The sequence below is a fragment of the Chionomys nivalis genome, chromosome 13 (genome assembly GCF_950005125.1).
Source record: "Chionomys nivalis chromosome 13, mChiNiv1.1, whole genome shotgun sequence".
Taxonomy (NCBI): domain Eukaryota; kingdom Metazoa; phylum Chordata; class Mammalia; order Rodentia; family Cricetidae; genus Chionomys; species Chionomys nivalis.
Window position 1 is genome coordinate 76,042,402 of NC_080098.1, and position 24,195 is coordinate 76,066,596.

The 24,195-nt window shown below is 43.7% G+C and overlaps 2 protein-coding genes across 3 annotated transcripts in view; both read right to left on the reverse strand.

The window, feature by feature from the left end:
- The window catches only part of Prxl2c (peroxiredoxin like 2C), a 32,393-nt gene extending 23,782 nt beyond the window's left edge, over positions 1 to 8,611 (reverse strand). For both annotated transcript variants that reach the window (XM_057787042.1, XM_057787040.1), the window contains exons 1-4: positions 8,395 to 8,611; positions 8,168 to 8,236; positions 5,007 to 5,060; positions 4,743 to 4,848 (exon numbers count right to left, since the gene is read on the reverse strand). In XM_057787042.1, the coding sequence (XP_057643025.1) occupies positions 4,743 to 4,848; positions 5,007 to 5,060; positions 8,168 to 8,236; positions 8,395 to 8,586 (421 nt within the window). In that variant the 5' untranslated portion in view covers positions 8,587 to 8,611. The remainder of the gene's footprint in view (positions 1 to 4,742; positions 4,849 to 5,006; positions 5,061 to 8,167; positions 8,237 to 8,394) is intronic.
- Positions 8,612 to 10,174: 1,563 nt separating this feature from the next.
- Positions 10,175 to 12,211, reverse strand: LOC130885566 (protein SPT2 homolog). The gene has a single exon (XM_057787098.1). The coding sequence runs from the start codon at positions 12,209 to 12,211 to the stop codon at positions 10,175 to 10,177; it is 2,037 nt and encodes a 678-aa protein (XP_057643081.1).
- Positions 12,212 to 24,195: the final 11,984 nt, after the last annotated feature.

Sequence of the window (24,195 nt, forward strand, 5' to 3'; positions counted from 1 at the left end):
GAGATACCATGTGGGTGCTGGGAATGAACCTGTGTCCTTTGAAAGAGCAACCAATATCTTAACCACTAAGCCATTTCCCCACCCTTAGTGATTTAGCTTTTGAACATCCTAGGAATGACTCTCAGAACTGTGCTTTTCAAAGCATTTTATGAAGTAAAGGGATGGCTCAGTTCCCAGCACCCCAAGTAGTTCACAGTCTGAAACTTCAGCCCCAAGGGATCCAATTCCCTCTTCAGGTCTCCATGGACACTGCACATGGTACATACAGGCAAAATACTCACACACATAAAAATAAAACTTTAAAAATCACTTTATAAAATCTTTCCAGGCGGTACACATGAACACCTTTAATCCCAGCACTCAGAGGCAGAGGCAGGTGGATCTCTGTGAGTTTAAGGCCAACCTGGTTTACAGAGTGAATTCCAGGATAGCTAGGGCTACACAGATAAACCCTGTCTTTAAAAAAAAAAATGCTTTACAGAATCTAGTATTTTTCATTTAAAATGTGTGTATTTGCCAAACAGTGGTGGTGAACTCCTTTAATCTCAGTATTTGGGAGGCAGAGACAGGTCAAAAGCATGCAAACTCGTGGGTTCGAGACCAGCCTGGTCTACAAGAGCTAGTTCCAGGATAGGCTCCAAAACCACAGAGAAACCCTGTCTCGAAAAAAAAAAAAAAAACCAAAAAAATAAATAAATAAATAAAAATAAAAGTCTTTAGGGGCTGGAGAGATGGCTCAGTGGTTGGGAGCATTGCCTGCTCTTCCAAAGGTCCTGAGTTCAATTCCCAGCAACCACATGGTGACTCACAGCCATCTGTAATGAGGTCTGGTGCCCTCTTCTGGCCTTCAGGCATACACGCAGACAGAATATTGTATACATAATAAATATTTAAAAAAAAAAAAGCATGCAAACTCATCATATTTTTATATTAATCATGGAAGTAAATGCCCCCACGGAATGTATGAAAGCTCTTCACAGACAGGAGAGCTGCTTTGAGGGCAGGACCCCAAGACTGGAGCGGCAGACTTGTGCGAATGTAAATCCACCCAAGAAGAACATGAACTGACAGTAATCTGTCCGTCAGAGGGGCTCTCTGTCCAAAACAACTGCTCAAGGAAGTGTTTGCCCAGGTTCAACAGTCAAGACTCAGGTCATCAACACTGTTGTAGAAGGGGCCCCTCTGCTACTTGAGCTGGCAGAGCTAGGCAGCGTTGCCTGTGTGGTTTTGTGGACACAGAAATGCAGAAGTTGGGCGGTGGTGGCGCACGCCTTTAATCCCAGCACTCGGGAGGCAGAGGCAGGCGGATCTCTGTGAGTTCGAGACCAGCCTGGTCTACAAGAGCTAGTTCCAGGACAGGCTCCAAAGCCACAGAGAAACCCTGTCTCGAAAAACCAAAATAAATAAATAAATAAATAAATAAATAAATAAATAAATAAATAAATAAAAAAGGTGGTGCACGCCTTTAATCCCAGCACTCGGGAGGCAGAGGCAGGTGGATCTCTGTGAGTTCGAGACCAGCCTGGTCTACAAGAGCTAGTTCCAGGACAGGCTCCAAAACCACAGAGAAAAACCAAAAAAAAAAAAAAAGAAAGAAATGCAGAAGTTGTGAGGTCATGACAGCTTGCACCCATGTCCCACAGAGCCACCGGGGCCAGGCAGTGTGTGGCACTGTCACATTCTTGGCAAGAAGCTTGGCAGGGATGGCACAGAGGTGTGAAGGTGCAACTTACCCTGCTCTGGGAATACCAGGATGCTAAAAATGCCAGGGCTGTGGGGCATCTGCTAAAGAAAGCCTCAGGCAATAAATGAATAAATTTAATTAACACAAGTAAATAAATAAATAAATTTTAAAGAAGCCAGCCTCAGGCATGAAGTGGAGCCAGATCAACAGAAAGGCAACCTGTGCTGCAGACGGTAGAACCGGATGGGTGAGGTGCTTAAGCTAGTCGGAACACTGAAGATTCCACCAGGAGTTCCAGATTTAGGATCTGGAGTTGCAGGATTTGGTGCTAGTCCTCCTGTGTTTGGTCTTTCCTTGCTGTCCTCGTTAGTTTTTGACACAAACTTAGAAACATCTAGGAAGAGATCATCTTAATTGAGAAAAATGCCTCCATGAGATGGGTCTGTAGGCAATCTGTGGGGCATTTCCTTAATTAATAATTGATGTGGGAGGGTCCATCTCACTGTGGGTGGTACCACCGCTGGGCAGGCTGAGCAAGGCAGGGGGAACAAGCCAATAAGTAGACTTCTGCTTCACTTCAGGCCTCCAGGTCCCGGCCTTGATTCCTGCCCTGGCATCCTTCAACGACAATTGTGATGTGGATGTGTAAGATGAAATGAGCCCTTTCCTCCCCCAGGTTAGTTCTAGTGATGGTGTTTCATCACCACAGCAGAAATCCTTACTAAGACACTGATTAGCTTTCCTTTCTTTTTTCTGGAATGGGAGTGTTTACTCTGCACCATTGTATATTATAAAATTAATAAAATATGTAAATTTAAAATAAGTCTTTTTTTTTTTTTTTTTGATTTTTCGAGACAGGGTTTCTCTGTGGTTTTGGAGCCTATCCTGGAACTAGCTCTTGTAGACCAGGCTGGTCTCGAACTCACAGAGATCCGCCTGCCTCTGCCTCCCAAGTGCTGGGATTAAAGGCGTGCGCCACCACCGCCCGGTTCAAGTCTTTTTTTTTTTTTTTCCTTTTTGGTTTTTGACACAGGGTTTGTCTGTGTAGCTCTGGTTGTCCTGGAATTCACTCTGTAGACCTGGCTGGCCTCAAACTCACTGAGATTTGCCTGCCTCTGCCTCCCTGAGTGCTGGGATTAAAGGTGTGTGCCACCCCTGCCCAGCTACAATATGTGAAAATTTTAAGATATTATTTTTTAAATCCGTCTCATTTTAATTGTTTAGATAAGAATGTGCTATTATGTGGAGGCCCCAAAATGTGAGCCTATTTCCACCTTGTCTGAAAGCCAGAGAGTTAAAGTTTGCTCAAAATTGTTGACAACAACCAGGGCTACACATCCTGACCTAGGGTGTGGTTACTTGGTCCTTTTGACATTAAGATGGTAGATTCAGTCTCGAAAAACAAAAAACAAAAACAAAAAAACAAAACAAAACAAAAAAGATGGTAGATTCACTATCCCCTGACCAAGGGTCAGGAAATTCAAGCATACTTCTGCTGCTCCTTCTTTTGATTTTTTTTTTTTTTTTTTTTTTTGGTTTTTCAAGACAGGTTTTCTCTGTAGCTTTGGAGCTTGTCCTGGAACTCACTCTGTAGACCAGGCTGAGTCTCAAACTCACAGAGATCCACCTACCTCTGCCCCTGAGTGCAGGAAAATAGGAGGTTTGATACTTGGTCTGTGGCGGGTTCACTGCCTAAACAACAGAATGCTAATGACTTGATGTCTCAAAGTATTGAAGCAAGTAACTGTTTGAGTTCTCCTTTGTATCATGGTCTTTTGTCTTCTTACCCCTGTGGTACTGGGGTATAAAAGTGTATGGAAAATTAAATGTAGGTGAATTTCAGGATTCACTGGAACTCCCTCCCAATACTATCCTATGTTTTCTGTTTTATTATTTCCACTAACGTCTTCATTTTCTTTACTATTTTCCTAATCCCCATGCCCCGACCCTGGTAAGTGGTATCCTTGTTGAAGCATGGGCCCCAACAGCTGTACATTTCCCCCCACTTCCCTTCGCTCCTCCCCTCTGCCCTTCTACCCTTCCCCCTACTTCCTCCCCCATGCTTCCAATTTACTCCAGAGATCTTGTCTTCTTTTTTGGGAGCTCACAGTTAAGAGCCTGAATCTCAGGAGAGCCTTTGGACTTCTGAACAGTGTTGATACCTTAAATTCCCTGCTGTGGAATAATCCCTTTGTAAACTATAAAGATTTGTCACTTGAATAGGTTTAATAATACGCTGATTAGAAGTAGCAGAAAGGATAGGATAGGCGGGGGGAACCAAACTAAGAATGCTGGGAAGAGGAAGGTCAGATGCAGAGGAAGCGAGATGAGAAAGCTGTACTGAGAAAAGGTACCAAGCCACGTGGCTAAACATAGATAAGAAGTGTGGGTTAATTTAAGCGTAAGAGCTAGTTAGTAATAAGCTTGAGCTACCGACCGAGCATTTATAATATAAGTTTCTCTGTTGTAATTTCAGAAGCAGCTGCTGGGTATTTGAGAATTGCTGTGGGACAGAAACTTCTGCCTACAATTCCCTTTGCCAAAATTTTTTTAAGATGTATTTTTATTGTTATTACCTAAAAAATAATATGTAAGTGTGTGTGTGTGTGTGTGTGTGTGTGTGTGTGTGTACAGGAGCCCATGGATGTCAGAAGAGGGTGTCAGAATCCTCAGAACTGATCCCAGCACTCGGGAGGCAGAGGCAGGTGAATCTCTGTGAGTTCGAGACCAGCCTGGTCTACAAGAGCTAGTTCCAGGACAGGCTCCAAAGCCACAGAGAAACCCTGTCTCGAAAAACCGAAAAAAAAAAAAAAAAAAAAAAAGAATCCTCAGAACTGGAGTTAAAAGTTGTTGTGAGTTACTACGTTGGTACTGGGACCTGAACCTAGGTCCTCCGCAAAAGCAACAGGTGCCCTTAATCACTGAGTTATCTCACCTGCCCCTTTGTTACCTATTTTGTCACAACAAAGTATCAAACACAGCTTTGCTATGCACATATGCCCTAGTGTGAGAACACACACGTGCTTGAGAGAACTACAATGTATGTGAAATGTCTTACCTGAGGAGGAAATTTCTTCACCTCTTTTCATTCCCAATCTTTTATAAATTTCTCTCTCAGGATCAACATAGATTTCATGAGAATATCCAGTCAGTTTGCAGAAAGGCTAAAACGAGAGTAATTGGACTTCCTATTAGAACAACTGAAGAGAAAAGTAATGGCAATCCAAAATTTTTCTGCCAACCGAGACTATACAGGGGCTCAGCAAATGCAGTTTTTATATCTGAAACACATTTAAATGGGGCTTCTCGTTTTGTTAGTTACCTCAATATGATGGTACGATGACTGCCCAATCACTATGAGGGTGACATCCGCTTCCTTTGAGAGAAAGAGGGACAAGTACATATTATTAGAAAGTATGCCTTAAGAACTGTCCCTAAAGCAATTCTTTCGTTTTGTTCTAATGCCACCTAAAGGCTTCTAGGAGAATAGAAAACAAAATTGCATGAGTAGAAGGATATATATGGCACAATATTTGAGTAATTCAGATAATTTGTTTTCTCTATGTAAGAATTTCAAGACTTAAACATTAAACATCAAACTACCAGAAGAAAACACAGAGGGAAATTCAGTATAACAATGATTTGATTCAGGGGGCTGGAGAGATGGCTCAGCGGTTAAGAGCATTGCTTGCTCTTCCAAAGGTCCTGAGTTCAATTCCCAGCAACCACATGGTGGCTCACAACCATCTGTAATGAGGTCTGGTGCCCTATTCTGGACTTCAGGCATACACACAGACAGAATATAGTATACATAATAAATAAATATTAAAAAAAATGATTTGGTTCAGTGAGTAAAGGTGCTGCTGTCCCTGATGACCTGAGTTCCCATCTCAGAGACCCACAGGTAGGAGAGAACTCACTCCTGCAGGTTGCCTGACCTCCACACCTGCACATATAAATCAATAAAGCAGAACAATGAAAGTAAACACACAAAGAAGTTGTGTTATTCTATATAGCAAACAACAAAGAAAAGATACAGCCCACTGACTGGACTAAGAAAAACTATGCAAATTATGCACTTGTCAAGAGACTTAATGGGCTAGGGATCAGGGCTTGTCTAGTATGCATAGGATCTGGATTTGATCTCCAGCAATGAGGGGGTTAAAACTTAGACAGTTCTCAAAAGACAGTAGACATACAAATAGTAGCTATATGAAAAAATTCTTGGGCTGGGGAGATGGCTCAGTGGGTAAAGTGTTGCATGAGGATTTGAGTTCTATCCCAGAATCCATGCCAGTGCAGCTGCATGTGTTGTGATCCCAGCAATGGGTTGGAGACAGGTGGATCCTGGGGGTCCCAATTCAGCCAGCCCGTTTAAATCAGCAAGCTCCAGGCCAATGAGAGATGTTACATAAAAAACAAGGTGAATGGCACCTGAGAAACAACACCTGTGGTTGACCTCTGGCTTCACACATGCAAGCATGAACTTGTACACACGTGCATATGAATTTGTACACTCTCGACACAAAAATAATGATCATCACTAGTCATTAGAGACATGGAAATGAAAACAGCAATTAAGTATCTCTTCACCCCAGGAGCGATGTTACTAACCAAAAAAAAGGTAACTATCAGTGAGGACATGGAACAAAGAGAACCGTTTTGTGGTATTAATGAGAATAAATTAGGACAGACTTTATGAAAACAGTACTCAGGGTATTCAAAAAATTAAAGGCAGAGCTACCACATGGTCCAGAAATGCCACTAATTGGTTATGCACTAAAAGTAAATGAAATGGGTATGCAAAGAGACCCCACATTTCCATGTTCACTGCAGCTAAGACAAGGATGCGACCCAAGTGTCCATCAGCGGTCAAATCCCTATGAAGTAGCATTCCATCATGGAAAAGGAGGTTTGTTTTCTTGTCAATTGTGAAAACAGGGAGGATATTATACTAAGTGAAATAAGCCAGGAACAGAATGACAAAAACCAGACTATTCTACTTATAATACATATGGATTCAAACAGTCTAACTCACGGAAGTAGAGGAAAAAAAAAACAGTGGCTACCACAGGCTGGAAGAAAGGGGACAGAGAATACAGAAAACTGTTCAAAGGGTACAATTTCAGTTAGACATGAAGAAGAGGATTATTTCAGAAATCTACTGCCCAGCATACTGACATAGTGACTAGCAACATGCTGTCTATTTCAAAATCACCAAAACTCCATCCCCTTTAAAAGTTCTTTGTAGTTTGATAGCCTGGTGTGGTAGCACACACCTTTAATCCCAGCACTTGGGAGGCAGAGGCAGGTGGATCTCTGTGAGTTTGAGGCCAGCCTGGTCTACAGAGTGAGTTCCGGGACAGCCAGAGCTACAGAGAGAAAACCTATCTTGAAAAACAAAAAACAAAAACAAACAAATAAAAAATCAACACCAACAAAAACATCACAGACACACAATGGAAATGCAATCAGCCATAAAGATTGAGGTCATGATAAGTGCAGGAAATGAGCAGAAGTGGACATCAGTCAAATAAGCCACGCAAGACATATATGGTCTGTTTTCTCTCACATGCAGGATCTAGGTTTAAATTTCTATGCATGTATTTATGTAGGATATTAAAGTAGAAAGGAGGCTGAGAGGATGAGGTCTGGGTAGAAGGGCATGAGACGGTAAAAGAATATGAAGACAGCAAAGGAGGAAATCAGTGTGACTCTGGAGGAAAGGAGAGGCAGCAAATAAGAACAAAGTATTCACACTTGAAAATATAAGAAGACCCATTTGTATGTTCAGTAAATCAACAATGTCAATAATATTAAAAATATTAGGTAGATGTAATGCCTTTACATTGGAAAGAGGCTTCAGAATATTAACATGCAAACAAAAGGAAGAGAAGGGCAGGCAGAACAGCTCATTTTTCCCCCACACACCCTAACTGATACATGTATGCTGAAAATAGGCTTTATTTCTACAAATGTCTTCCACTCAGATCTTCCATCCACATCTGGGGACCGGGATGTGTTTCCCATTTACACCTTCTATCCATACATCACATTTACATCTGGATGTCTTCCACTCACATCTTCCACCCACTTCTGGTGACCGAAGAAAAACAGGGACGTGGGACTTGGAATTTATTGGCAAATACAAACCTGCACTTCCAAGATATGTCAACATTTTCATATAATGAATAATTGTTGCAAGGAGGAGCACCAAATAACTATTTGAGTTACAAAATTAAAGCGTCAAAAATATAAGGCAGTTGAAGCCTGTGTCTTGTTTTGATTTTGCATTCTTATGCAACACTGGGTTTGACACCGGCAGCTTACAGGTAACAAAAATCATGATGGTGTTAGTACGTAGTAAAGAGGGTGCAAAGGAGCTCATTAGGTCTCTGCTTCACTAGAAGACGGAAGAGGAGGTGACAGCCACACACGGTTCCCCCATCGCACAGGTCATTGCCGCTCACTCAGGAAACTTACTCGGAGGAAGCTCTTGGGGATTTTGGCCAGATCCTCGACATATTCTTTACAGACGTAACACAAGAAATGCTGAAAGGCAACAACAATGCGGAAGAACACGTCAGCAAGGTAGCAGCCGGGTCTGGAAGGTTTAGGCGCTCGATTCCGGGCGAAGTGCGGTACCCACACGGACCCAGCAGCGGGGCGGCCTCCGGGAGGCCCTTCCCGTCCCGCCCTACCCTGCTCACCCTCACGAACACCACCACGGCCCGACGCTCCCGGAACAGCGCGCCGAAAGACACCCGTCTCCCGGACGCATCCAGCACCGGCAGATCAGCCACGGCAGCTGCCAGGGGCTGCCCGGGTTCTGTGTCTAAGCCGGTTGGGGTCAGGACCGGACCCGCGCAGCCGCTGACCTGCCGCGTCACCGGCGCGGCCATAGCAGGGGTAGGGCGACCGCTCCGGTTCGCCCGGGGCCGGGGGAGGCGTGGCCCAGCGGGATGGGGCGGGGCGCAGCGGGATGGGGCGGGGCTGAGGCTCGGAAGCCGATCCACACCAGAGGATGCGGGGTCGCGAGAATGGAGAGGAGCTAGGTTCTCAGGGAGCTGAGCCACGCGAGACAGGATGAATCCTTAGGGGGCGTGGCCACGAGGGGCGGGGCGGAGCTACAGGAGCAGGGGCGGGGCGAAGGACTAAGCTCTAAACCCATCTTTCACAGTTTTAGTGCCAATGGAGAGGAGCATGCTATGGGAGGTGAAGTTGTGGTAGTACCTCTTTCTACTGCCTACTAAACCTCCCAGTTAAAGATGGGGCTGGAAAGATAGATCACTGGTTAAGAGCGCTGGCTTCTCTTGTAGAGAACCAGGATTCTTTTTCCAGCATCCACATAGCAGCTCGATTATAACTTCAGTTCCAGGGTCTCTGATACTCTATCCCAGCCTCCATAGGCACCGCTCAGAGGAGTGTCTACTGCTTCTGCAGAGGACCCAAGTTAGATTCTCAGGTCCCACATCAGACCTTCACAACCGCCTGTAACTTCTAACTGACTCCTTGGGGACTCAGGCGTCTGCCCTCACAGAATGGAAGGAAGGGAAAGGGGAGGGAGGGGAGGGATTAAAAATAGAGCAATTCATTTAAAAATTTAAGTTAATGGCCAGGAGGTGGTGGCACACTCCTTTAATCTCATCACTCAGGAGGCAGAGACAGGCAAATCTCTGTGTTCTAAGCCAGTCTGGTCTGCAGAGCAAGTTCCAGAACAGCCAGAGCTACATAGAAAAACCCAGTCTTTTTTTTTTAATATTTATTTATTTATTTATTATATTATATTATATTATGTGTATAGCATTCCTTCCATGTGTGCCTGCAAGCCAGAAGGGGGCGCCAGGCCTCATTACAGATGGCTGTAAGCCACCATGTGGTTGCTGGGAATTGAACTCAGGACCTCTGGAAGAGCAGTCAGTGCTCTTAACCTCTGAGCCATCTCTTCAGCCCCCCAGTCTTGAATAAACAAACAAACCAACAAAATTTAAGTTACATTTTCTTTATTTTGTATTCATGTGTGTGTTGTCCTGTGTAGGTATAAGCTTTTATTTATTTGCTTGCAGCATTCAAAGAAGGGCTAGGCCCTTCCTAAGCACAAGTATGACTGAGTTCTGGGTAGTAAGTACCCCACTCACACATCAGTCTTTGTCTCCATTCAAAGTAGCAAAGGAACAATAAAAGACCAGCTGACTGGTAGTTGTCCCCAACATGCGCGTGCACAGCTCCTCAGGATCTAAGCCGGGACCAGTGAAGGGATGACTTCACCAGAGCTCACAGCACACATTGTATCACCTGCATTACAGATTCCACCCTGGTCTCTTTGAGAACACTGATAACGCAGTACACTCAAATGATAGCCCGCAATGACAGGACGGTCTGCATTCCCTCATTCCTTCCCCCTGAGTGCCCAGGTGTCCATCTAAACTGGTAAGGGGCTAGTTCAGTTGAAGGCAGAAATCCTTGCAACAGTGTCCTAGATTCACAAAGTTAGCAGGAGCTCACATAAGGAAACTTCAGCTTCTTGGCCTTTCGGCGTTTCCTTTCTTCCTCCTCACGTCTCATCTCCTGGCGGTCCTCTTGCTTTCCTAGTCTTAAACTCTTGGCTTCCTCCTTCTGCTGCTCCTGCCAGCTGCTCTCCATGTAACGTAAAGCATCGTCACTTTCATCTTTATACTTTCGTCGGTCATAGCCAAAGATTTCCCGAATGTGCTTGGATATTTCTTCCTGGGGGTCTCCTTCATCTTCAATGAAATCATCCATGTCTGGGTCATATTCATCATCACTTTCTTCTTTACACTCTCGAAGCCTTTTGTAGCCAGTAGGGAAGGGGAGCCTTTGAGGTCCTGGGACAGATCTGTAGCCAGACGGCAGAGGCTTCATTCCATTTATCTGTCCATTGCTTGACCGACTAATAATATTCTTTGAAGAAATTGTTTCTGAGACAACTGTGCACTTGGGTTTTATGGGGAGGCCTGGGCTACTAACTGTGCGTCCAGGTCCCAAGCTGCTCACTGGTCTTCCAGGGCCTGAACTGACAGTCCTTCTAGCTGGAACGGAACCACTTATAGACGTCCCAGGGCCACTGACTGACTGCCCAGGGGGACCTAGGCTGCTCACTGGTCGTCGGATGTCATGTAGACTGTTTACAGGCCCCGTAGGACCTCCAGAACTGCTCGAAGATCTTCCAGAACCACCAGGGCTACTGATGGGTCGCCCAGGGTCAGTGGAGCTGCTGGCAGGTAGTCCAGTACCATTTGCGCCATTGACTGTTCGTCCAGAGGGATGTGGATTGCTGGCCAGCTTTCTGATCCCACTGATGGACTGCTTGGGTCCTGAGCTGGAGCTGCTGTTCTGGCGCCTGGGTATGGCGCCAGAACTAACTGTGGGCCAAGCTGTCCCTGGGCTAGGTTGTCCAGAAGCTGAGTCAGTGTTGCTGCCTGGCTGTCTGATACCTGGACTCTTGTTGTGTGGGAAGACTGTGGGCCCAGGTTTGGAATGACTGGGATGAGAAGGAAGAGGTTTTCTGGCTTTCTGCTCAGAAGCAGACTTTTGAGTCCCACTAGCAGAAGTCTTTGGGACACTTGGGGAACAGGTGCTGGGCTGGGGCTTTCCAGCCCCATGGGAGACAGGTCTATTGTGTGAGGCCTGGGAGCTACTGCCAGATCCGGCCTTGATCCTCTCTCCTGGAGTGGATTTGTGTGGAGACAAAGCTACTTGCTTCTCATTGCCTGTGCTGGGTTTGGATGTCTTCTCAGCACGAGGAAAGAGCAATCCTTTGGAAAAAGTCTGCCTGTCCCCAGAACCCTTGCTGGGTTTTGTGCCCACACTGTCTCTATGAGAGGGAGACACAGGCAGAGGGAATTTGGCTTCTGTCTCAGGTTTCTTGTTCTTATGCATTCGTCCAAGAAACTCTCGCTCCCTGAGTTCCTTCGCAGTCAAAGGCCTCTCTTCTGCTTTTCTCACTGCCTTGACCTCCACTGGTTCGAACTGCTTCTTCTCAGCTAACCTCATTAATTCAGTGAAGGTCATGGGGGGAGGGGCTCTTTTAAGGGGGGCCTTTGGTTGGCTTTCAGCTTTGAGAGGCTCTTGGTCCTCCTTGAATTCCTGCTCCAACTCACCCTGACTGTAGTCTAGGAACTCCCCTGTCTCCACCTCATACTCTGGGTCAGTGCCCTGGTTTGGGCGGCTTCCTGCTCTCTGGCTCTTCTTTGTCTTTTCCTTAACAGGAATCCCGTCGTAGCCATAAAAATTGTCCTTTGTCCTTCTGGCCATAGCTCTGGCTCTCCTGTCATGTTTGAGCTCAATTCGTTTTCTGACTAGTTCTTCTCGCCTCCTTTTCTTCTCTAAGGCGGTCCGCCTAAGCTCCTCTTCTTTCCTCCGCAGGAAAGCTTGCACAGCTGCCGGCTGGACACCTTTCACCTTTGGATCTTTCTTAGGAGGCCCCACTGCCAAACTGTATCTTTTCGGAACATGGTTGACACCTTGTCCCTTGGAAGCAATCAGGAGGATTTCTCTGAAGTCCATGTCTGCCCGAAGAGAAAAATCCGGCTGGGCCAGGGCCTCGGGACACAGGGGACGCGAGTCTTGTCGCTGGCAGTGCGAATTCCAATTGGTTTTAATAGTAAAAACCCAGAGTCAGATATTAGGGGTGTGAAAGCTGAAAGATCAGAGAAATAAAGCAGCAGGCCACTAGTTCTTACCTCCACAAATCTTCAGACCGAATACGGTATCCTCTCTCTACAAGTGCTCAGACTGAATGCTGCCTCTATGAAACTTCAGACTGAATCACAAGCCCCTGTCTCCCCTCCGAATTTATATCCTCTCTAAGCCCCGCCCACCCGTATCACCACCTCCTGTCTCCACCTCCCAAATGCTGGGATTAAAGGTGTGAGCTGCCAGGTGGATTCCAACTCGTGTAGCCAAGGATGGCCTTGGGCTCTCAGAGATCCTCCTGCCTCAGTCTCTGGAGTGCTGGGATTAAAGGTGTGAGCTGCCACCACTAGTATTTGTTTCTCTTTTAGGTGCATTCCAACTCGTGTAGCCTAGGATGGCCTTGGGCTCTCAGAAATCTCAGAGTGCTGCGATTAAACGTGTGTTCCACCGCTACCTGGCCTCTATGGCTAACTAGTGGCTAGCTCTGCACTCTGATCTTCAGGCAAGCTTTATTTGTTAAAACAAAATATCACCACATCTCCTGATAGCTATTATCTATTGAACTGTTTCAATGGCCTTTTTAAAAAAAACACTTTAACGGGCTGGAGAGATGGCTCAGCGGTTGAGAGCACTGCCTGCTCTTCCGAGGGTCCTGAGTTCAATTCCCAGCAACCACATGGTGGCTCACAACCATCTGAAATGAGATCTGATGCCTTCTTCTGGCCTTCAGGCAGACACACAAGACAGAATATTGTATACATAATAAATAAATAAATAAATATAGAACAAAAACAAACAAAAAAACACTTTAACTATAAATATTGGATTCTGAGTGCTGGTGACTTTGGGGCACAACTCTGAAGAAGGGCTGTATGTGTTCTCCATAACCCCAGCCCCTGAAGTCAAGTTCTTTCTGAGGATTGTTGACAGGTTAGAACAAAGGAAAATCACAACTCACTGTTCAGAAGTCGAATAAAATATAACAGCCTATGAATTGATCCAGCATGATAGAAAACATGAACCAGAATTCCTGTTATATTTCACATATGGGGTGATTCACTAAATAAAAAGATAAAACCCAACATGGTATGAAGAACCAGTTTTTTTTTTAAATTTTTATTTATTTATTATGTATACAGTATTCTGTCTGTGTGTACACCTGCAGGCCAGAGGAGGGCATCAGACCTCATTACAGATGGTTGTGAGCCACCATGTGATTGCTGAGAATTGAACTCAGGACCTTTGGAAGAGCAGGCAATGCTCTTAACCGCCAAGTCGTCTCTCTAGCCCCCAAGAACCAGTTTTGTTTTGAGACAGGATTGTCTTTGTGTAGCCGTGGCTGTTCTGGAACTCACTCCGTAGCCCAGGCTGGCCTCTAACTCACAGAGATCCACCTGCCTCTGCCTCCCACTTGCTGGGATTAAAGGTAGGCACCAACCCTTTGTTGAAAACTAGTTTTTACCTACAACTGCCATATACAATATTTAATGTTTGTCATAGGGTCTGGCAAGGTGTCTGAGCTGATCGAGGTCAGATGGGAGGAGAAAATACTCCCAGAACGGCTGACCTTCGACCTCTACACAGGTGCTGTGGCGGAGGTATGCATAAGCAATGCTTTATAAATGACTGTTAGACGACTCTGTCTTACCAGAGACATCCAGTAGGTGACACTGTTTACATTTGTACACAGAAGACTTATAGATACACGTTTGTTCACGTACATTTTGCTTTGTGAAGCCCTTAACTAAAAATGGTCTCTGGGGACTTACTTCCTTATTTGTCAGTCACACTCATTGTGGAAAACGTATTGTCAAAAATATTCACGCCGACCAGTTATTTCTCAGCAAATCCCACGGGGTCACCCAAGCACTGCTGTGTTCTTCAGTCACCTTCTTAGCACCCATCACGATCTAAAGTGCTGTGTAACTCATCCATTCACTTTTGTATCTACTAAAACATGACACTTTCCTGAGCGGATCTGTCTTGGTCACTGCTCTGCCTCCCACCACAACTAAAATACCCCTTGGTACATAATGGGCAATCAGTGGGCTCTCGTTAAACAGATGGCAAAGAAAACAAACACCTCATTCCTTCCTTTGACTTAAGAAGTAAGGTTAGGGACAGTATCGGGACAATGAACCAGAAGGAATAAAACTATCTACAAAACAGACTTGATGTCAAAATTTATTTTTTTCTTTGTGTGTGTGTACACGTGTGTGCAAATGCACATGAGTGTGAAGGTCATCCCTGGTTGAGTAGGTGGATCCCTGTGAGTTCAAGGCTAGCCTGGTCTACAAGTGAATTCCAGGACAGCCAGGAATTACACAGAGAAACCCTGTCTGGAGAAACCAACCCCACACAAACGAGAGAGAGAGAGAGAGAGAGAGAGAGAGAGAGAGAGAGAGAGAGAGAAATATAATTTTTTTTAATTTTATAATTAAAGGCGTGCGCCACCACCACCCGACTGAGAGAAATATAATTAAGGTTTAACTTCAACTACTAAAGATGTGGAGAGTTTTACTCCTAATAATTATTCAGGCATCCTTCTTTAAAAATGACATTAAAGCCGGGCGGTGGTGGCGCACGCCTTTAATCCCAGCACTTGGGAGGCAGAGGCAGGCGGATCTCTGGGAGCTCGAGGCCAGCCTGGTCTACAAGAGTTAGTTCCGGGACCGGCACCAAAGCTACAGAGAAACCCTGTCTCAAAAAACCGAAAAAAAAAACCAAACAAACAAATAAAAATGGCATTAAATCATGATATCCAAGGTGAGACTTATAAGCCAGATTTATTTTTATTATTTTTTAATTTATTTGGAGTTTTAGGGGTAGAGTTGGAATTGTCCTCTGCTCACATTTGGAGGTCAGAGAACAACTCTCTTCTTTCAGATTGTTTTGAAGTAGAGTTTTGTTGGTTTCCTCCCCTGCATCTACTCAAGGGTAGTTGACTCATGAAATTTCAGCTGATTTTCTTTTATCCAGCTCCCATCTCACAGCTGGGATTACAGATCCTTGCCACCATATCCTTCATTTTAAGGTGTTTCCAGAATGTAACTCGGGTTATAAGCATTGTGTGGCAAGTGTTTTTGCCAGTTAAGCTGTCAGAGTCCAGTTCTGCTGACTTCTGCCCAGGGTTCGGTCAGGTTGCCTCAGCGTGGCGAAAGGGATCTCAGGATAGCTCTAATCTGAGGGAAAGGAATCACAGGCTTGCCCTTCCAGTCAGGTCTCTTTCTTGTTCTGCTTTAATTCTGGTTTTCTTGCCCTAATTGTCTATAATTTCTTTGCTCTAATTCTCTGACTCAATTCTAATTCCAGTTACAAATCTCTTTTCTAATTTGTTTTTGTTCCAATTATTTATGTTTTCCTTCTTCTTCCTTTTCCTACTTTATCTTTCTACATTCTTTACTCTTCCAATCTTATTTCTTCTGCTGTTACAAATTCCTAAGCATATATATTCATTAGTAACTTGTTAGTAATAAAAAACTACAAGGAAAATTCTCAGGGATACAGGCATCCTTTGAAGATATGTAGCAAAACTTAATCAGCTAGTTTGTAGCTAACCACAGCCACAGCTGTGGCAAGGTTCCAGCCCTCTCTTTTTTAAAAAATATTTATTTATTTATTATGTATACAATATTCTGTCTGTGTGTATGTCTGCAGGCCAGAAGAGGGCACCAGACCTCATTACAGATGGTTGTGAGCCACCATGTGGTTGTTGTTAATTGAACTCAGAACCTTTGGAAGAGCAGACAATGCTCTTAACCACTGAGCCATCTCTTCAGCCCCTCCAGCCCTCTCTTAAAGGGGCTGCTACAGGTTACGAAGGGAGAAAACTAAGCCATTAAGAGATTTAAGAAAAAGGCAAAGAATACATGCTTTATTATACATTCCTTAAGTGTGATTAATAGTATCTGGACATGGTGAGTCAATAACCAGTCTTTTTTTTTCTCTGTTTTTTTAAAATTGATATTTATTGAGCGCTACATTTATTGAGTGCTACATTTATTGAGCGCTATGACAAACAAAGCTGCTATGAACATAGTTGAGCACGTATCCTTGTGGCACGATTGAGCATCCTTTGGATATATACCCAAAAGTGGTATTACTGGGTCTTGAGGAAGGTTGTTTCCTAATTTTCTGAGAAATCGCCACACTGACATCCAAAGTGGCTGTACCAGCGTGCAATTCCACCAGCAATGCAAGAGTGTTCCCTTTCCACCACAATCTCTCCAGCATAAAATTGTCATCAGTTAAACAGTCTTTTTTTTTTTAATCACCTGAATTTCAGGACCTAAACAAAAACAGTTATTCTAGTGCATCAAAAGTTGGTACAAAGTGTTAATCTCTATTTTGAGTCAGAGCAGGGAGGTGTCCATGCAGGAAACTTAGGGCAACTTCGGTGCCATTGATCTCCCCAAGGAATGCTGCACAATAAGGACAGACACCTGTAATACCTCTCTAACTTGTCATGAATCTTTGAAGGACTTAAATCTAGCAAGGCCAGACATCTGCAACTCCACTCTGTGAAACTTCCTGTTGTGATCACTCCACAAGGACTTGTGTCTGGCCAAATCATACTGTCAGGTCAGGAAGTTAATTGTAGAGAACAAGCTTCTAAGTGTTTGTTTGTTTTTTGTTTATTGCAATGGGGGGCAAAAGGTTTGACTGTCTTACTTGCCAGACTTACACAGTTTGGGGGAAAAGTCATCCTACTAACACAACACAGGAAAATTATGCCTGGCAAATGAGGAATACACTGCTTTAGAGTCCCAAAGTTGAGCTAGAAGGGGGCACGTTAACACACAGGAGAATTTGCAGTTAGAGACAGCCAAAAGGAGTATTTTTCATGGGCCATGCCTGTGTGAATTTAACCTCCATCTGATGTGTAAATCTACATGTCAGCTGACCTATTGCACAACCATGACTAAGCCATCTCTCCAGTCCTCATTTTATTCTGAAGGGGGATCTTGTATTTGTCAGACCTGGTTGTGGCATACAACACAGGCATCCCAGTTCCAGCTGTTGTAACTTAAAAAAAAACACCGCTAAGAGAAATCACACCATGCAACAGGGTTTCCATGGGAGGTTTATTGGAAGAGCAGAGAGAAGGGTTAGAGAAGGTGACATAGAGGGGGTCAGAGACCAGTCCCTGGGGACAAGAGCAGCCGAAGAGGAAGAGAGAATAAGAGAAAGAGATGGGAGGTGGGCAAGGCCCACCTTTTAAAAGGGAACATAGTGAATGTGCACAGAAGTGCTCTTAGTGGCTACAGCTGAAAACTATCCGGTCAGGACCTAAGGGCAGGCTAGTACAGATGCCTAAATACTAATACTGACAGTCACTTGAGTCAGTCACGTGAGTCGGTCACGTGAGTTGGTCGTGTAAGTGAGACCTACATGAAGTGGAGATTGGAAATATTAGAGTGGCTACATGCATGGAGGAAAAATAAAATTATCACTTACAAACAGAATAATGACTCCATTATTTGTGAGAATCATCCAACAAGAAATGATTTCCCCAGGCATGGTGGTGCATGCCTTCATTCCCAGTACCCAGGAAGACCAACTTGGTTACAAAGCGAGTTCCAGGACAGCAAGAGCTTCACAGAGAAACACTGCCTAGAAACAAACAAACAAACAAAACAAAACAAAACATTCCATCTAGAAGGGGTTTCCATAGTCTTCTGAAAGAACCAGGAAGCTCTGTGGATTCTTTGACATATCCGGCTGGTAGCTTTTTTGAACAAAGCGTTTCGTGCGTTCATATTCAATATGGGTTCTCCTGTAGGAATCCTGTTTCTCTGTGTGTCGACAATAACAACTGTTTGCTTGGGCCGGGCGGTGGTGGCGCACGCCTTTAATCCCAGCACTCGGGAGGCAGAGGCAGGCAGATCTCTGGGAGTTCGAGTCCAGCCTGGTCTACAAGAGCTAGTTCCAGGACAGGAACCAAAAGCTATGGAGAAACCCTGTCTCGAAAATCCAAAAAAAAAAAAAAAAAAAAAGAATTGTTTGTTGTTTGTTTGGGGGGGATGGTTTCTCTGTGTAGCTAGAACTTGCTCTGTAGACCAGGCTGGCCTCAAACTCATAGAGATCCACCTGCCTCTGCCTCCCGAGTGTGCGACACCACCACCCGGCAGGAACTGTTTTCTTACAAACAGACTTTCAAGTGGTTTTTCCTGTCAAAATCTTCTTAGGTCAATGGATGTTTCTTTTGTCAGAAAGGTTTTCCAGTCATTATATAACCAGGACACCCTCTCTTGCTGAATTCTCTGGTATACATTTAAAGCTGACCTACACAATTGCATTCATAAGAGTTCTTCCCACTACGTATTCTTAGGTTTGATTTCTGGCCAAAAGTTTTCACACATTCTTTACACTGGAAGAGTCTCCTCCCCTGTGTGAATTCTCTGATGGACACTAAGGATTGCCTTTTGTACAAAACTTTCCCCACATTCATTACGCTTAAATGGTTTCCCTCCAGTGTGGATTCTTTGGTGCCCCGAGGGTTGATATCCCGGCAAATTTTTCACATAGTTTGACATTTAAAGAGTTCCTTTCCTGTGTAAATCCTTTGATGTTGAAGAAGATGATACGTTTGCCAGAAGGGTTTTTCCCTGCCATTACAGGGCTGTTTTTAATCCACCATGAATTCTTTGATTTATTTTGATGTTTGATTTCTGACTAAAAGGTTTCCACATACATTACATTGAAAGGATGTCTCTCCTATGTGAATTCTATGATGACCTCTGAGGTTGATTTCTGGACAAATGTTTTCCCACACCCACTACATCTATACGGTTTCGCTCCTGTGTGGATTCTCTGATGTCCCTGAGAGCTGACTTCTGGACAAATGTTTTCTCACATTCGTTACATTTATATGGTTTATCTACTGTGGTGTGACTTCTGGGAGAAAGCCTTTTCACATTCATTACATGCAAATGGTTTCCTGCCTCTGTGAGTTCTGTGATTTTGCATGAGATGTTCTTCCTGACATGAAGGATTTTCCACATCTGTTGCATTTGTCTGGTTTTATCTCACCGTGAATCCTTTGGTGTATTTAGTGTAATGCCTGATAGGGCATATTTTCTTTTTCTTTTTTTAATATTTATTTATTATGTATACAATATTCTGTCTGTGTGTATGCCCGCAGGCCTGAAGAGGGCACCAGACCCCATTACAGATGGTTGTGAGCCACCATGTGGTTGCTGGGAATTGAACTCAGGACCTTTGGAAGAGGAGGCAATGCTCTTAACCTCTGAGCCATCTCTCCAGCCCTAGGGCATATTTTCATAGCAGCTAGAGGACTTATCCTCAGTTTGAGTCCAGTCATTAGGTTCTAACGCACTCTCCTCCTGTGAAAGTTTCCTGAGGTCGAATGACGTGTGAATGCCTGCAGTTATTCCCACATGCAATGCATTCATGGTGTTTCAGACTCAGGTTCAATTCATTGTCTCCCTCCAGAGATGACTTTTCAGAGGATTTCCCACACTGGTAAGGACAAGGGTGTTTCTCTGTGCTCCTTCTTTTGTGGTCAGAGACAGTTGTCTTACCATAGTGCTTCCTATATTCATCTTCTTTGCAGGGTTTCTCTTCTGCATGAGAACTCTTAAGTACGACACAGTCAGCCTGAACACATGTTGATTTTCCAATTGTTACCATTGAAATCTTGTTTCGATGTTTGACACTTCAGGTGCTCAGGAAGATTCTCCGTATAGCTGAGGGTTTTCATCCTTTTATTACATTCATAATAGCTCTCTCCTGTTGGAGTCCTATCAAACCTAATTGTGGAAGGCAGTTTCTCACATCTTTTATGGTAACCTGATGTTTTCTGTTGAATAGTTGGTATTGTTAATGACAGATTCAGAAGAGCTTGACCAGCTCACGCCCTATGAGTCACAGGAAACCTGAACAAATAGGAGTGGCCTGAATACTGAAGGGTTTTCTTGAAATGCCTTTTCTGCTACACTGGATCGTTTAAAGTCTTCCAATACGATGTATTTCATTAGCACGGACTCTTCAGTGATAATGCCTAATAATACCCGACAGCAACAACTTTCGTATGTTGATATGAGGACATTATTGCTTAACCTCCCACTTATCCTTGAGCTGTGATTCACAAATCACAAGTACTGTATAATCTGATGAAAAGAAAGCCCATCCCATAACTCCATGTGATCTATAGTTCCATTCTGTCATCACTGATTTATTCTAGAAGAACTCAAAAGGAGATGCGTCCGGCCATACTGTCCTCAGAGTCCCCATCTGATGTGACAGGAGAGGTGTAGTTTTAAATGGGGCATCATGGAGGCCTTGTGTAAATATGACACAGTTAAGGAAGGTCTTGCTGCTCTTGCAGAGGGACCATGCGTGTTTCCCAGCACCTATCCAGGCAGCTCACATCACCTGGACTCCAGGTCCAGGGGCGGGAATGACAGGATAAAAGAGTAGATTATCGAATCTACTTTTAAACTAAAAAGCAACTAGTCTCAAATGTTTTACATTCATCTGGATTTTCGTATATTGTTGGGGGCTGTGGACCCCCAGACCCTGAATTTCCTGTAAACAACTTGTTATACTTGCAGCTGCTCTGAGCAAAACAACTTGTTTTCCTGTGTTTGCAGCTGCTCTGAGCATGAGACCCTCAGGAGTTCCTGATGGCAGGGGAGTGGTTTCTGGTGGGTTTGGCTGGGGTGTGGCTATCAGTTAAGGATCCCTATATAAGCTGCCCTGGAACACGATAAAGGGGGCATTCTTGGGGAATTCATGGATGACCTAAGTCTGTCTCTGTGTGTATATGTGTGTTCTAATGTTCAGCCCCTTGACTGGTTTGCGAACTGTCCCATAGTGCAGGCAGTACACCCCAGGTGTAGTACCGTAGTACACATAGTAGTACGGACGGTACAGTATATTGATTCAAATTTAAGGTTATTTTTTCAAATATTTAAACCTTTTATTGACATCAGACATTTGAACTTGAACATTTTAAAATCGTGCAGTATGTTATTACATTTGAGATTTTTCTTTTTTTTTCTTTTTCTTTTTTTTGGTTTTTCGGAGACAGGGTTTCTCTGTGGTTTTGGAGCCTGTCCTGGAACTCCCTTTGTAGACCAGGCTGGTCTCGAACTCACAAAGATCCGCCTGCCTCTGCCTCCCGAGTGCTGGGATTAAAGGCGTGCGCCACCAAACCCCGGCTACATTTGAGATTTTTCTATACATAAATAAGATAAAATAGCTCATGCGTTCATATGGATACTTGGGGTTCAAAGTCAGGGCTTTGAATTTTGAATTTGTGGTTCTCGGACAAAAGTGATAATAGGATCACAATATTAGTATTTTTAGTTCTTAAGCATAGCATGTGCACGTAGTAACAGAGACAAGGCAAAATATAAACAATCTGTGTTGTACATCTAATGAAATTAGTATTGTGTCAGTAAAGTGATATAAGATTGTATATGTGGAAATAAGTGAGTATACACATCAATGTCTTTGATTTGTCCTTGATTAAAATCAGAATCAACATCCAAGAGGAGGCCACACCGTTTCATACAGGATTTAAAGGGGAATATTAGGAAGTTGGTTGTGCAAGTCTTTGTGAACTGTAAGGGAGGTACTGCCATTCTGCCTTTCTCTAAATGGATAAGGAAGAGAATCATAATGTGATATACACCGTATCTGATATTTGACCTATGCGAAAGTGTTCTTGCACCCCACCATCCCCCTCCAATGATATCAACCACCCCTGCCAATGATATCACAGCCCACAAATTGAGAACCTCTGTCTTAAGCCATGCTTTCTGAATTTACATAACAGTATTATAAAATAGGATAAAATATTTTAGAGAGAAGTCAAGTCAGACAATTTACTATAGTAAACAAGCATATCATTTTGCCTCTTAAGTCTTTATAGAAGAGACTGGAGGGATGGCTTAGCAGTTAAGAGCATTGGCTGCTCTCCCAGAGGTCCTGAGTTCAATTCCCAGCAACCATATGGGGGCTCACAGTCATCTATAATGAGATCTGGTGCCCTCTTCTGGCCTGCAGTTGTACATGCAGGCAGAACACTGTATACATAATTAAATCTTTTTTTTTTTTTTTTTGGTTTTTCAAGACAGGGTTTCTCTGTGGTTTTGGAGCCTGTCCTGGAACTAGCTCTTGTAGACCAGGCTGGTCTCGAACTCACAGACATCCGCCTGCCTCTGCCTCCCAAGTGCTGGGATTAAAGGCGTGCGCCACCACCGCCCGGCTTTAAAATATTTTTTGAAAGAAGTCTTTATAGAGAAGCTTAAATAGCTTACATCAAGTTTTCATACAGTGGTAGTATCTGCTATCTGAGAGCTAAAGTAGATTTTGCTGTGTGGTGTAGTTCATAGGAAAGACAAGGCAGAGTTAAGTATTGTTATGAGTCTATGTCAGTCATCTTTCTTTTCAAGACTTTATTATGTATGCAGTGTTCTGCCTGCATGTATGCTTGCAGCCAGAAGAAGGCACCAGATCTCAATACAGAGGGTGATAAGCCATGAGCAACCACGTAGTTGCCGGGAATTGAGTTCAGGACCTCTGGAAGAGCAGTCAGTGCTGTGAACCTCTGAGCCATCTCTCCAGCCCCTTAAAGTCAGTCATCTCTTAACTTTATTTGAAAATGTCAAGTCAGTGAGATCACAGTCAGTTACCTAGGCAAAATACATCCATTGCAAGATCAGTCTTAGATGGCAAACACAGTTTACAGCTTTCAATGAACAAACCCACTTTCCTATAGCACTCATCCCAAAAACTATTATCAAATATTCATCCTTGAGTAACTGTGAAACTATTAATAACAATTTCAAATATTAGAGGCAACACTTGCTCATCTTAGTAAACAGGTTTGAATGGCTTAGTTGCAATAATATAACAAGAGGCAGAATAATGGATTCAAGTCACATTGTGTGATGAGTTTAAGGTGTTATACTGTATATATGTTTCGACTCTTGTTTGAGGTATGTTTGTATACCGATACAAATTTAAAGTTATTTTGTTGTATTATTGTAGTGGTTTGAATGTAATTGGTCCTCATAATCTCATAGGAAATAGACTTTTAGCAGATGTGTCTTTGTTGGAATTTGTGTGCCCTTGCTGGAGGAAATGTGTCACTGCAGGGGTGGGCTTTGAGGATTCTCATGCTTAGGATACCACTGAGTGTCTCAGTCGACTTCCTGTTGCCTACAAGATATAGGACTCTCAGCTGTAACTCCAGCACCACCCCTGCCTGCATGCCTACATGCTTCCCATCATAGTAGTGGACTGAACTTCTGAACTGTAAGCAAGTTTCCGCAATTAAATGTTTTCTTTATAAAAGTTGCTGTGGTCACCAGGGGGTGGTGGGGCATGCCTTTAATCCCAGCATTTGGGATACAGAGGCAGGCAGATCTCTGTGAGTTCAAAGCCAGCCTGGTCTACAGAGTGAGTTCCAGGACAGCCAGTGCTGTTACATAGAGAAACCCTGCCTATAAAAACAAAAACAAAACAAAAATAAAGTTGCTGTGGTCACAGTGTCTCTTCACAATAATAAAAACCTTAACTAAAACATATATATATGTTTCTACTCTTGTTTAAGGTATTTTTCACATACTGATACAAATGTAAGGTTTTTTTTTTTAAATAACATACTGTATGTTTCTTTCTTTTTTCTTTTTTTTTTTTTCCGAGACAGGGTTTCTCTGTAGCTTTTTTTGGTTCCTGTCCTGGAACTAGCTCTTCTAGACCAGCCTGACCTCAAACTCAGAGATCCGCCTGCCTCTGCCTCCCGAGTGCTGGGATTAAAGGCATGCGCCACCACTGCCCGGCCATACTGTATGTTTCTACTTTTGTTTAAAGTATTGTAC